The sequence below is a fragment of the Trichomycterus rosablanca genome, chromosome 12, assembly GCF_030014385.1.
Source record: "Trichomycterus rosablanca isolate fTriRos1 chromosome 12, fTriRos1.hap1, whole genome shotgun sequence".
Lineage (NCBI taxonomy): Eukaryota > Metazoa > Chordata > Actinopteri > Siluriformes > Trichomycteridae > Trichomycterus > Trichomycterus rosablanca.
In genome coordinates, this window is record NC_085999.1 from 36642190 (window position 1) to 36655817 (window position 13628).

The 13628-nt window shown below is 42.8% G+C and overlaps 1 protein-coding gene across 1 annotated transcript in view; it reads left to right on the forward strand.

Moving 5' to 3' along the window:
* wnt10a (wingless-type MMTV integration site family, member 10a) overlaps positions 1 to 10866 on the forward strand; it is a 32603-nt gene extending 21737 nt beyond the window's left edge. The window contains exon 4 of the mRNA XM_063005710.1: positions 10363 to 10866. Within this exon, the coding sequence (XP_062861780.1) occupies positions 10363 to 10866 (504 nt within the window). The remainder of the gene's footprint in view (positions 1 to 10362) is intronic.
* The last annotated feature ends 2762 nt before the right edge of the window (positions 10867 to 13628 follow it).

Below are 13628 nucleotides of genomic sequence, written 5' to 3' on the forward strand. Positions count from 1 at the left end.
GCACAGTCAAGCTGGAACAGAAAAAGGCCTTCCCCAAACTGTTGCTACAAACCTCCCCAGCCTGTTTGTAATTTGTTTTAGATGTTTGATTTTATGCACCTGTTAGAAACAGATGTGGTCTCGTAGTGTCACAAGTTTAGGTGTAATTTTGACCTGCACACCAGTAGTCTTGGTGATTCGCATCAGCGCTAGTTCTCCTGACTCGCGTCCACACCTCTCTGCACTCGTTGTTTGTGTTTTACTGGAAGACGTCTCTCAGGAATCCCGGAGCAGTCGAGGTCAGGTTACATATTTCAGAAGGATTGATCGCTAGCTCTTCGCTGCGTTCTCATTCCCACGTCTGATTTACACGCCGGCGGTTTGTGTTGGAGCGCAGATGAAAGGATCAGACGCTGCCGATTGTTGTGTAAGCAGCTCAATTACGAGGCGGAGCAGGTTTGATCAGACAGATCGAAAGCATTGTTCAGAAACATCGCACCTCTGGAAGCCCGTTTGGCAACGTGAGAGAGACGGAGGGAAAAAAGGGCTAAATCAAAACAGGCGGCTACTAAAAATGTCAAACTGCTGGCAGGACCTGAGTAAGAATCTGAGCCAGAGAGGGAGCAGAAACAGGAGCTAGATCAGGTGCCAGGGTGTAAATCATCAGCCCTCAACGAGATTGACGTGATGAAATGTGTGTCATCAATCTGTCAAATGATTTAATTCTCGCCTGCAATCACCCTGTAAACAGTTATACTCAAGATGTTGATCTACACACTGAACCTGTGATTAGATTCATGCTGTTTAGGTTCATTTATCATCCAGAAGAACCCTGGATTGCAGACGGAAAATCTAGATGATACAGCATCAACATCAAGCATCACGCTGTTGGGCTGTAGGACTTTCTCAGAAGTGTATTACATTTACAAAGACCAGGCATAACATTATGACAGGTGAAGTGAATAACACTGACCATCTCTTCATCACGGCACCTGTTAGTGGGGGGGATATATTACACAGCAAGTGAACATTTTATCCTCAGTTGATGTTAGAAGCAGGAAAAATGGGCGAGCGTGAGGATTTGAGCGAGTTTGACGAGGGCCAAATTGTGATGGCTAGACGACTGGGTCAGAGCATCTCCAAAACTGCAGCTCTTGTGGGGTGTTCCCGGTCTGCAGTGGTCAGTATCTATCAAAAGTGGTCCAAGGAAGGAACAGTGGTACACCGGCGACAGGGTCATGGGCGGCCAAGGCTCATTAATGCATGTGGGGAGGGAAGGCTGGCCCGTGTGGTCCGATCCAACAGACGAGCTACTGTAGCTCAAACTGCTGAAGAAGTTCATGCTGGTTCTGATAGAAAGGTGTCAGAATACACAGAGCATCACAGTTTGTTGCATATGGGGCAGCAAAAGGGGGACCAACAATATATTTGGAAGGTGGTCATAATGTAATGCCTGATCAGTGTACAGTTGCAGCATCTTATATCCAAAGTGACTTACAAGCAATTGAGGTTTGAGGAACTTGCTGAGGGGCCCAACAGTGGCAACTTGCCAAGCAGTAGCCTAGTGGTTAAGGTACTGGACTAGTAATCAGAAGGTCGTTGGTTCAAGCCTTACAGCTGCCAGGTTGCTGCTGTTGGGCCCTTGAGCAAGGCCCTTAACCCTCAATTGCTCAGACTGTATACTGTAACTGTACTGTAAGTCGCTTTGGATAAAAACATCTGCTAAATGATGAAAATGATGTAAATGTAAATGTGGGGCTTGAACCAGCAGCCTTCTGATTACTAGTCCAATACCTTAACCACTGTGTGACCTGAGCTAACCCTAACAAAGCTTCAACCAAAAGTACTTGGACACCTGACCAAGCTTGTTGGGCATCGCATTTCAAAACCATTGGCATTAAATAGTTCCCCTTTTGCAAATATGACTCCCTCCAGCTTTACACCAAGGTGTTTTAATACCTTTTGGAGTGTGCCTGAGGGAATTTCTGTCCATTTAGTCAGGTTTTAATGGTTTTAATGTTGCAGTCCACATTTCAATTAAAGATAAGTGTTCAGGGGTGCCCAGGTGGCGCAGCGAGATTTTCCGCTAGCACACCAGCAGGATCCCCCAGCAGTGGAAGACCAACTGACTATGCTGAATTGGGAGAAAATGGGAGAAAATGCATAAATAAAATGGCAAAAAAAAGATGTTCCTTCAGACCAAACTGCTGGGTCAGGTAAGGGCCTTCCCCAAACTGTTGCTACAAAGTTGAAACGGCCATCTGCATACAGCATATTTGTGGCCATGGAGTGCATGTGTAGAGTATAAGGGAACATAAAAGTTCTTACAGCTTCTAAGAGAACATGTGCAGGTGAGGTTTTGGAGTAAAAGCTCTGATCCCTTCCTCCCTGCCTCTCTGTCAGAAGACGAGGAATGTGGTGGTTTCGGTGGGGTGTACATGCCCCCTCATGCCCACCCTCTGGTTCTCACGCCGTTCAGTCTTGTTAAAGAGCGCTAATTAGTGGCTGCTGGCTGTTTAAAACAGATGTTAAAGCCAGCCAGAAGAGTTTAAACTTCAAACACGGAGGGAAGTAGAAAGAGATTCGCCCTTCCTACCCCGGGCCGGACCTGCCCATCACAGGGGAACAAGGTTCTCCAGAGCAGCTGATGGAACGGCTGGGCTGTGTGAGGTTAAACCCTTGCTCTAATTACACAACAAGAGGAACTGATGCTCGTGAATCATGTACTCATGTTTTACTTTATTTACACACAAACACGTTTTCTGATCTCGGAGAATTAATAGCTGTGCTCAAAACCAGTTGTGTTCACTACATAGTGACGGAGTGTACATCCTATAGAATAAATAGGGTGTGTGGTTTGGGACACGACCACAGTGAAATGATCATGTTCTCTGAGTATATAAGAATTGATTATGTAATTTGGGATACAACCAATGTGTCGGTTTTTAAGTGCTTTATATATTAAATAAGGTAAGTAATTTGGGGCACGCCCACAGTGTCAATGTTTATGTGCCTGATATAATGAATAGGGTGTGTGGTTTGGGACACGCCCACACTAAAATAGTAATGTTTTCTGACTAAAGAACTGATTATGTAATTTGGGATACAACCCAAGTGTTGGTGTTTAAGTGCTTTATATATTGAATAAGGAAAGTAGTTTGGGACACGTCCACAGTGTCAATGTTTATGTGCATTATATAATAAATAGGGTGTGTGGTTTGGGACACGTCCACACTGAAATAGTAATGTTTTCTGACTAAATAAGAACTGATTATGTAATTTGGGATACAACCCAAGTGTTGGTGTTTAAGTGCTTTATATATTGAATAAAGAAAGTAGTTTGGGACACGTCCACAGTGTCAATGTTTATGTGCATTATATAATAAATAGGGTGTGTGGTTTGGGACACGTCCACACTGAAATAGTAATGTTTTCTGACTATATAAGAACTGATTATGTAATTTGGGATACAACCCAAGTGTTGTTGTGTAAGTGCTTTATATATTGAATAAAGAAAGTAAATTGGGACACATCCATGCTGTTAATGTTTTAGTGCGTTATATAATGAATAGGGAGTGTGGTTTGGGACACGTCCACACTGAAATGATCATGTTTTCTGATTATGTAAAAACTGATGATGTAATTTGGAATACAACCAAAGTGTTGGTCTTTAAGTGCTTTATATATTGAATTAGGTAAGTAATTTGGGACACGTCCACAGTGTTGATGTCTATGTGCATTATATAATAAATAGGGTGTGTAGTTTGGAACACGTCCACACTGAAATAGTAATGTTTTCTGACTATATAAGTATTGATTATGTAATTTGGGATACAACCAAAGTGTTGTTGTTTAAGTGCTTTATATATTAAATTAGGTAAGTAATTTCGGACATGCCTACAGTGTCGATGTTTGTTTATGTGCATTATATAATAAATAGGCTGTGTGGTTTGGGACACGCCCACAGTGTCGCTGTGTGCATTATTTACTAAATAGGGTGATTTAGGAGACGTTCACCGTGGACTAATAATGCACGTGAGAGTGTTTTTGTTGACTATAAACTGACATTTGTTTATGGTTTAGGACACGCCCATAGTGTTGTAGCTATGTGCTTTACAGTGATAAGTTGTGTTGTGTTGTTTGTTATGTAAACTTTATAGTAAAACAGGTGTAAAATTATGACACATCCACAGTGGAGTGAATACGCTTTGTGACTATACAGCAAATAAGGTGTGTGATTTGGGATGCAACCAAAATGTTGCTTTTGGGACAGATCCACATTGTTGGGTGTACTCAGTGAAACGAGTGTAAGATTTGGGACACTTCCACAGTGGATTGATGTTTGTTTTGGTGTGATTGATTTGGGACACACCCTCTGAGAGACACGCTCTATATAAACAGTAGCTTGAGGTAACAAAGCGGTGACACATCTGTGGAAGTATTAAATTAAGTGTGTGTGTGTGTGTGTGTGTGTGGACCTTGTGGTTTTTTCGGGGACGCCCACTCAACATCATCAAAGCAGCGGTGTAAAGCCGGCTGAGCAGGTCATCAAGAGCAGTTACAGTAGATGATGAAGGATCAGGCCAGTACACCCTGTCATCATGCCAACCCACTCACACTCAACCCACTCACACTCAACCCTAATGATCCTTTTTATTAACACCCTGGACAGGGCGGCAGTTTATCACAGGGCAACACTCACTCACTCTCTTACCCACTCACTCACATTAACCTAGGAGCAATTTAGAGCAGTCAGTCCACCTTTTGCATGTTTGTAAGTGGTGGGAGGGGTTAGGGTGACTATACGTCCTGTTATCCCGGACATGTCTTCTTTTTTGGACCTATAAAATGCGTCCAGTCAATCATTTCTAAATTACCAAAAAAGCTATTCAGAGTTCACCAGGTAAAGACCGGGTAACACGAGATGTCGTTACTGCTGCAGAGGGAGTTTTTGCATTTCACACCACGAAGCATCACAACAGCTACAGATCAGTGGACTGCATGTCTGCTTTGTTAAAAAGTCTGTCTGGACATGCTGCCATCTTACCACAAGTATCCTTGCCAAAATATGGTCACCCTACCAGAGTACATAATGAAAGTCTACAGGGACATGGTAAATGCATGCTAGGAATAACTGGAGGTAATGATCAAACTGATGTTGCTGTTGGCACCCTTTAAGAAAAAAAGAAACACAGTTAAGTGATATTACTGTGTTTTTAACCCACAATGCTCTGCTGTGCCTGATAAGTTTGGTGGATTATTCATGATGAGACAAACAACGTCTGGTGGTACTGAAGTGTGTATTGTGAAGTTCTGCAGCATTAAGTACTGTAGTGTGTAGTATAATGTAGTACTAGTATGTTGTACTGTGATGTGTAGTAGTGCAGCATATTGTACTGTAGTGTGTAGTACTCTCTTCTATAGTACTGTATAATGTAGTACTAGTATGTTGTACTTTAATGTGTAGTAGTGCAGCATATTGTACTGTAGTGTGTAGTACTCTCTTCTATAGTACTGTATAATGTAGTACTAGTATGTTGTACTTTAATGTGTAGTAGTGTAGCATGTTGTACTGTAGTGTGTAGTACTCTCTTCTATAGTACTGTATAATGTAGTACTAGTATGTTGTACTTTAATGTGTAGTAGTGTAGCATGTTGTACTGTAACATGTAGTCCTCTGTAGCATGCACGGTGGTGTATTTTACTTTTACTTGTAGTACTGTAGTGTATAGTTCTGTAATGTGTGTGTGTGTGTGTGTGTGTGTGTGTGTGTGTGTGTGTGTGTGAGAGAGAGAGAGAGAGAGAGAGAGAGAGAGAGAGAGAGAGAGAGAGAGAGGAAGAACATCTGGTTGGGTTAATTGGAATAGAGAAAAACAGACTCTCCTATAAAGGAGCACCACACTGAGATCAAACACATTACAATATACACACACACACACACACACACACACACACACACATTTTAAGGACCATTTAGGTTCTGCTCATACTGCAATAGTAGCTCTGTTTGAGTTATGATCATTGATGTATAAATCCACAGGTTTTATTCTCAGAGGTGAACGTGTGTGTATGCGTTTTTCAGTAATGTGGACAGTTACACCAGTGTTCCAGCAGCTTCTTATTCATGTCAGAGCTGCGATTTTAGTGGTTCTTAGACAGAGGCCACTGTTCCATGTACTTTTTCAACATACAGTAACAGCAATGGTGAGGCAAGGGTTGTTTAGAAGTGGCTTCAGGTGGCATTCCTGACTTGATCAGTCTATGATCTGTTGCTTTGTAGGGATCGGTGAAGAGCTTCACTGAAGGTTTCAGGGTGAATAAAATCAATTTAAATGAAAGTGTGGAATTTGAACTTGATGAAAACAGTAGTGGAGAAAAAGAAAAGAGAACCTTACATGAAGAGTCCTAAAGTTTAATTTATTTAGCACCTTTTAGGGACACTGGGGAAAAGCAAAACAACAAAACTAAGAATCCAAGGAAGAAAAATAGTGAGCAGTAAAGAGAAAAGTTTAAAGGAAAAAATGGTGGAGCTGTCAGGAAGAAATTGTGGAAGAGAGTTCCAAAGTTTGGAAGCAGTAGAACTGAAAAACCTGCCACCCACTGATGGGAATCTTGTACATGGACTTGCCAGAGGTCAAGTGCCAGAAGATCTGAGAGCACAAAGGTATAAGGGTATAAGGGCACAAAGACATTAAGGTATAAGGGTGCTGGAGGTGGAGAGGACAGTGATGGAGGTTGAGAGGACAGTATCAGAGGTGGAGAGGACAGTAGTGGAGGTGGAGAGGACAGTAGTGGAGGTGGAGAGGACAAGAGGACAGAAGTGGAGGTGGAGAGGACTGTAGTAGAGATGGACAGGACAGTATCAGAGGTGGGGAGGACAGTAGTGGAGGTGGAGAGGACAGTAGAGGACAGTAGTGGAGGTGGAGAGGACTGTAGTAGAGATGGACAGGACAGTATCAGAGGTGGGGAGGACAGTAGTGGAGGTGGAGAGGACAGTGGAGGACAGTAGTGGAGGTGGAGAGGACAGTAGTGGAGTTAGAGAGGACAGTAGAGGACAGTATTAGAGGTAGAGAGGACAGTAGTGAAGGTTGAGAGGACAGTAGTGAAGTTAAGAGGACAGTATTAAAGGTAGAGAGGACAGTAGAGGACAGTAGTGAAGGTTGAAAGGACAGTAGAGGACAGTATTAGAGGTAGAGAGGACAGTAGAGGACAGTAGTGGAGGTAAGAGGACAGTAGAGGACAGTATTAGAGGTAGAGAGGACAGTAGAGGACAGTATCAGAGGTAGAGAGGACAGTAGTGGAGGTTAGAGGACAGTATTAGAGGTAGAGAGAACAGTAGTGGAGGTAAGAGGACAGTAGAGGACAGTAGTGAAGGTTAAGAGGACAGTAGAACAGTAAAAGTTCTGGTTTGGCCTGCAGTACTGTAGGAAGTGAACGTGCCTTTTCTTGCCCTGTTTGATCAGACAGAGGGTGACGGCTTTGATTAAAGCTTTCTTCAATCAGTTTAAAGGGCACCTGGGGGCAAGACAGGGGTGGGGCACAAACTGGAAGTGATGCAGATGACCTGAAACACCCCCTCTTAAGTGTTTAAGACCTCCGGGGTCCAAAAGTTTGATTATGCTACTACAGACTGTTCCAATTTCATAAATTGTCAAAGGAATCAGGAATATAGTGATGTTGGACCAGGCAACAATTATCAACTGTCCAGTTTGAGTAAACCTGTGCTCACTGTAGCCCCAGATTCATGTTCTTGGCTGACCGGAGTGGAACCTGATGTGGTCGTCTGTGGTCTCCATCCACCTCAGGGTCTGATGTACATTGTGAGATGCTTTTCTGCTCAAGGTGGTTGTACAAAGTGGTTAAATGAGCTACTGTAGCCTTTCTGTCAGCTCCTGACGACATTTGCGCCTGCCGAACTGCCGCTCACTGGATGGTTTTTGTTTTGTTTTTCTACGTCACTCTGTGTAAGCTCTAGAGGCTCATATCTAACCATCCTGTTTGATATGAACATCCAGGTCTTTCAGTGTTTGATGTTAACGTGCTCTGAAGCTCTTGAGCTGTCTTTGACTGTACGATTAAAGAATTACATAAATGAGCATCTGTACAGGTGTTCCTAACAAAGTGGCCAGTAAGAACAAGAACAAGTTGTTGGTTTAAGTCCCAGTGGTCCTACAGACCCATTTTGCTGTGTCGGAGAAAGGAGAGGGCTGAATAGGTTATTTAGTCTTTGCTGCTACAGCGACCCCTAGTGTCTGGTTGAGGCACCAACACTAGCAGTGTAGAAATATTGATATAGTCGTGCAGTCCTCACTATTGTCTGGTGGCAAAAAATGTAAATACCCTCTCCCACTCATTCAACTGAAGAAGGCGCCCCCTTCTGCTCCGGTGCCAGAACAATATCGATCCTCTATATCAGTGGTCCCCAATAAATGGGTCATTTATTACCGGCCCGCACAGAAAGAATAAATAACTAGAGATCGCTACAAGAGCAATTAAATATCCAATACTCTTGGAGTGTTATTGTCTCCAATCACCACTAGGTGGGAGCAGCATCTCTTTGCAGCGAGAAAGCTTAGAATTCACACTGATTTTCCATTCTACAGTCATTCTACCGCCCCCACTGATCCATGGTGCAAAAAAGGTTGGGGACCGCTGTTCTATATGATAATGAAGTGGAAGCAATGTGTTAAATCCTGACCCGAATGTATCATGGTGTTCGGCATTTGCTCAGATCCGCGTCAGATTGGATTAGTTTACTGTTTGCAGCCTTTGACCCATTTCTCGCACCCTGGAGGTAAAAATGAGGTGAGGAGCATCCACCTCAGCACCTGATCCACTCCCGCACCACCAGCATGCCCAGACGAAGCTTCTCAAGCTCCACAATATGAAGTTATCCAGCACCTCGGGGTTTGTTTAGCTTTGCCTTCTCGCACCACTGAAACTCAATGCAGCTGTTATGACAGTCAAAACTCCACTAATTTACCAAGCTGTTCATAACCGCCGGCAGCAGTGTGTGTGTGTGTGTGTGCGTGTGTGTGTGTGTGTGTGTGTGTAGGGGTGGGTGTTGCAGGATCTGTCAGTGCTGAGGGTGGCCTCTCTTCCTCTCAGTAATTGGATCTGAAAGTTTTTAAGTGACGTTGACAGACAGACGGATAATGGGAGGGCTGAGCGTGCACACACAAACTGGAAAACACCTATTTATAGACACACTGTATGGCCAAAAGTATTTGGACACCCACCTTATTATTGTTTAAGCCACGCCCAAGGTTTATAAGACATGGCTTAACAAGTTTTCTACAGTCCTGGCCTCAACCCTATTGAATATTTTTAGGATAAATCGGAATGTCTCTTGTGAGTCAGCCCTTCTTGTTCACCATTAGTTCCAGACATCATGGACTGGGAAGGAAGTGAGGGGTTGGAACCAAAACCATAGGTGTCCATATACTTATGGTCAGTATGTAAACACCGGATAAGCACCCGTTGGCATTAAAATAGAGCGGTCACCTTTACTTCTACATACACTCTTCTGTGAAGTTTCTCCTAGATTTTGGAACATGACTGCAAGGATTTACTTAGATTCACTTGAAGTCTTAGTGAGGTCAGGCATTAAAGCTGGCTTAATGCTTCAGTATTGTGGTTCCAATTCAAAGGTATTGGATGGAGTTGTGGATTAATCAAACCTTTACCAAAACAAATCAGGTAAAGTCCTTCCCTAAACTGTTTACACAATGTAGATGAAGGTCAAACATTATATATTAGCCCTATGTAGGTTTCAGTACTTAGGGTTCTCTGAGCATCCACCAAAACAGTACTTTATCACTTCATAGAATGTTTTCACTGCTCCAGAGTCCAGTCGTGGTGTGCTTTAACCCACCTTCACTGGTTTTTTCACACTGCACACCAAGAACAGGCCAAATCTACATGCTTGAGGCCCGTTTCTATGATAAAAGTGTTTTTTAGAGCAGATGCCGACAAGACGATTGGTGGTGTGACGGAAAACGCACTGGTGCGCACATGCTTTCCCACTTCACTTGCCATTGATAGTAACCCGTTCAACAGATGTTGTTTGTTTAGGGAATGCAAGGGCTGTGTCCACCTGTGATATATGGTCAAGTCAAATGTATTTGTATAGCATTTTTTACAATGGACATTGTCTCAAAGTCTGGACCGACAGACCAAAGACAAGCAGAGCAAGCAGAGGGTGACAGTGGCAAAGAAAAACTCTCTTGAAATTACAGATAGAAACCTTGAGAGGAACCAGACTTAAAATCATTTGGAAAATAATTTTAATGTCTACATACTTTTGACCATGTTCTATATCTGTCGTTTAGGAGGAACAGCCCTCTCATTAAATTTTAATGATTTTTTCCACACGTGTTGCAGGTGGTGTTGGACCACATGAGGCGGAAGTGTAAATGCCACGGTACCTCCGGTAGCTGCCAGCTGAAGACGTGTTGGTTGGTGACGCCGGATTTCCGAGTGGTGGGCTCCCTGCTGAAGGAGCGCTTTAACGTAGCCACACTCATCAAAGCTCATAACCGGAACACCGGTCAGGTGGAGCAGGTTTCTCATCACAACCACCATCATCACCATCACCATTACCCGCACCATCCGCGCCGGCGCGCTCACATCAACGACCTGGTGTACTTCGAGAAGTCGCCGGATTTCTGCGAGAGGGACGTCGAATCGGACTCGGCCGGGACGCAGGGCCGCATCTGCAACAAGACGAGTCACGGCATGGACAACTGCGCCAGCCTGTGCTGCGGGCGTGGCCACAACATCCTGCAGCAGACGCGGCACGAGCGCTGCAACTGCAAGTTTCACTGGTGCTGCTACGTGGTGTGTGAGGAGTGCCACAAAACCGAGTGGGTCAGCGTCTGCAAATGAGGACGCGTTCTTATTATAAAACACAGAGACGTCCAATCACGGCGGAGACTGAGAGAAAGGGGCGGAGCTTGGGACCACTTTTATTCTTCTTTTTGATGGACTGCTCTCTCAGCAGCCGGACAGAAAACAAGGAACCAAGTGGAGGAACTGATGAACCTCTTCACTAAGTGTAAACACACCTTTGCCCACCCAGGCCCCACTGTGGCCCTTCCACTGTGGCCCCTCCACTGTGGCCCTCTGTTCACCTCCAAGCCTCCAATCACAGTAGTTGAAAGTGAGCAGTTTGGACTTTCATGCACTGTCGTTCATACAGAAAGTATTTTTAAATTAATTAAGTTAATGAGAAATTAAATAAATATTGTGGACTATAAAGCACGCTTGGATTTTACTGAGTGTTCAGAGTCGCTGGGTCAAAGGGGGCGTGGCTTAGGGCGGGGCTTAAGTATTTGCTCAGCCAATCACAAAATGTTGTATGATATCATGTGACCACGCACATTTACGTTTAGTTTTTGTTTTGGTCAGAACACACTGTTTAGCATAAGCTTAAGCAAAACATAGCACTGTGCTAACAAATTAGCCTAGCTAATGTTTTCAACTTTCCTATAAAGGTAGCTAATGCTAACTTACTATGTTTTATTAGCTAACATTAGGCTAAATGATCATATTGTCAATCATATTATCAAACTGCCAACCCGAACAATGAGTTAGTGTAGCGTGTAATAATCGCAGTAGCAGTAGTTTGCTCATCTAACTCTATTTAAACGATTATATCGTACATTAGCAATCTAGCTAATTATTTATTTGCCTTTATTTATTTATTTTACTATAAACCACTATAAGCCAGGTTGGCTAGCAAGACTGTAATGTGGCTCATCTGCAGAGTCGTGTCCTTCTGCGCTGTCATGTTGTCCGGCAGAGGGGGCATGGAGGCGCAGATGGATTCGCTTGTCATGAAAATTAATTCACTTCAGGAGAAAGTTTTCCAGTCTAGCCAGATTAACTAGCAAGATTGTAACATGGCTTAGAATCGTGTCCTTCTGCGTTGTCATTTTGTCCGGCAGAGGGGGCACGGAGGCGCAGATGAATTTGCTTGTCATGAGCATTAATTCACTTCAGGTGAAAGTTTTCCAGTCTAGCCAGATTAACTAGCAAGACTGTAACATGGCTTAGAATTGTGTCCTTCTGCGTTGTCATTTTGTCCGGCAGAGGGAGCATGGAAGCGTAGATGAATCTACTTGTCATGAGCATTAATTCACTTCAGGTGAAATTTTTTCTATATATCATGGTTTTTCCCTCACCCAAGTGGAAGACTGGACTGGACCAAGTGGCCCAGAGTCACGGCTTCAGAGAAAAGCAACAAAAGAACTGTAATACATAGAAGAACTTCCACCTTCTGCATATTAACACTGACAAGGCAACTATAGCTAATTGTCAATCAGGAGAAACTGTCACATTAATCATCTGCGTCTCCGTGCCCCCTCTGCCAGCCAAAATGGTAACACAGGAGGACACGACTCTTAGCATAACTCTCTGTCGAGTTTATTCTGCATAGAGCCATGTTACACAGACTAATGATATCTGTAATGTATGTTAGCACTTAGCTAATGATGATTTCATTTATTTCATTTGTTATGTACTATTAGCCAAGTGTACTAGCAAATTAGCTACAATTAGCTTGAATTAGCTACAATTAGCTTGACTGTAAATCTAAGTCAGTAGCCAAGTTCATTAGTAAACTATGTAAATTAGGCTAATATGCTTAAATAACATCAAGACTCTAGTTTGCAAGCAATATGGCTAACATACGGCTAAATTAAACAAACTACTACATGGTTTAATAAAACTTTTAGCTAGTCGGGTAAACTACCAGCCAAGTTTACTAGCAAATTAGCTACACTTAGTTTGAACAAGGCAACTTAATGGCCAAGTTAATTTGCAAACTGTCCAAGTTAGGCCGGATCATTTGCTAACAAGATAAAAGTCATTATTATATCATGTGTTTCAAACTGTTGCCCAGTTTTAATAGCTAACTAACAGCAAGTTTAATATACTCTATTAAAGTCAGCTAGTTTATAAAGCTGTGGTTTATAAATAAAGAACCGAGAACCAGTGATTCACCAGCAAGCTAGCTACTAATTTATTTGCTTTTAATTATCATTTAATCTGTAAACCACTATTTGTAATGTTTGCTAGCAAGCCTAATAGCACAGGTAATATATTTTATTTATTAGCAAGCTTGCTAGCTTGTGGTTGTAGTTAGCAAGCTAGCTAACAGGCTAGTTTTGTTATTAATCAAAAGCAGTACTGGAATTTACTAGCAATCTAGCTAATGTATTTATTATGTTATGTAAATTAATAACTAATTTAACTAGCAACTAGCAGCATGGATGGAGCTAAGCTAGCGCTTATTGTTTATGAGCAAACAATGTAGCGCGTAATTGAAACTACTGACTTTGACTAGCAAGCTACAACTAAGCTAAGCTACAACCAGACAAATGCTGATCATATTAAAATACACAAAATATAATCTCTGTTTGTTAACATGCTCTAGTTTGTGATTGGCTGATGGAAGTAACTTAAGCTCCTCCCACACTGTCCCAGGTAGAGCTGTCGATCAGCGCGTTTAGGACGTGCAGTGTAAGAAGTACGGAGCGCTCGATGTTAACTCTGCTATTCTTCAATTGTTTTTATCATGGCTAATGGTAATGCTAATGGTCTGTAATCAGACCAAGAGAGAGTTGCCAAGCGTGAAAGGGTGAAAC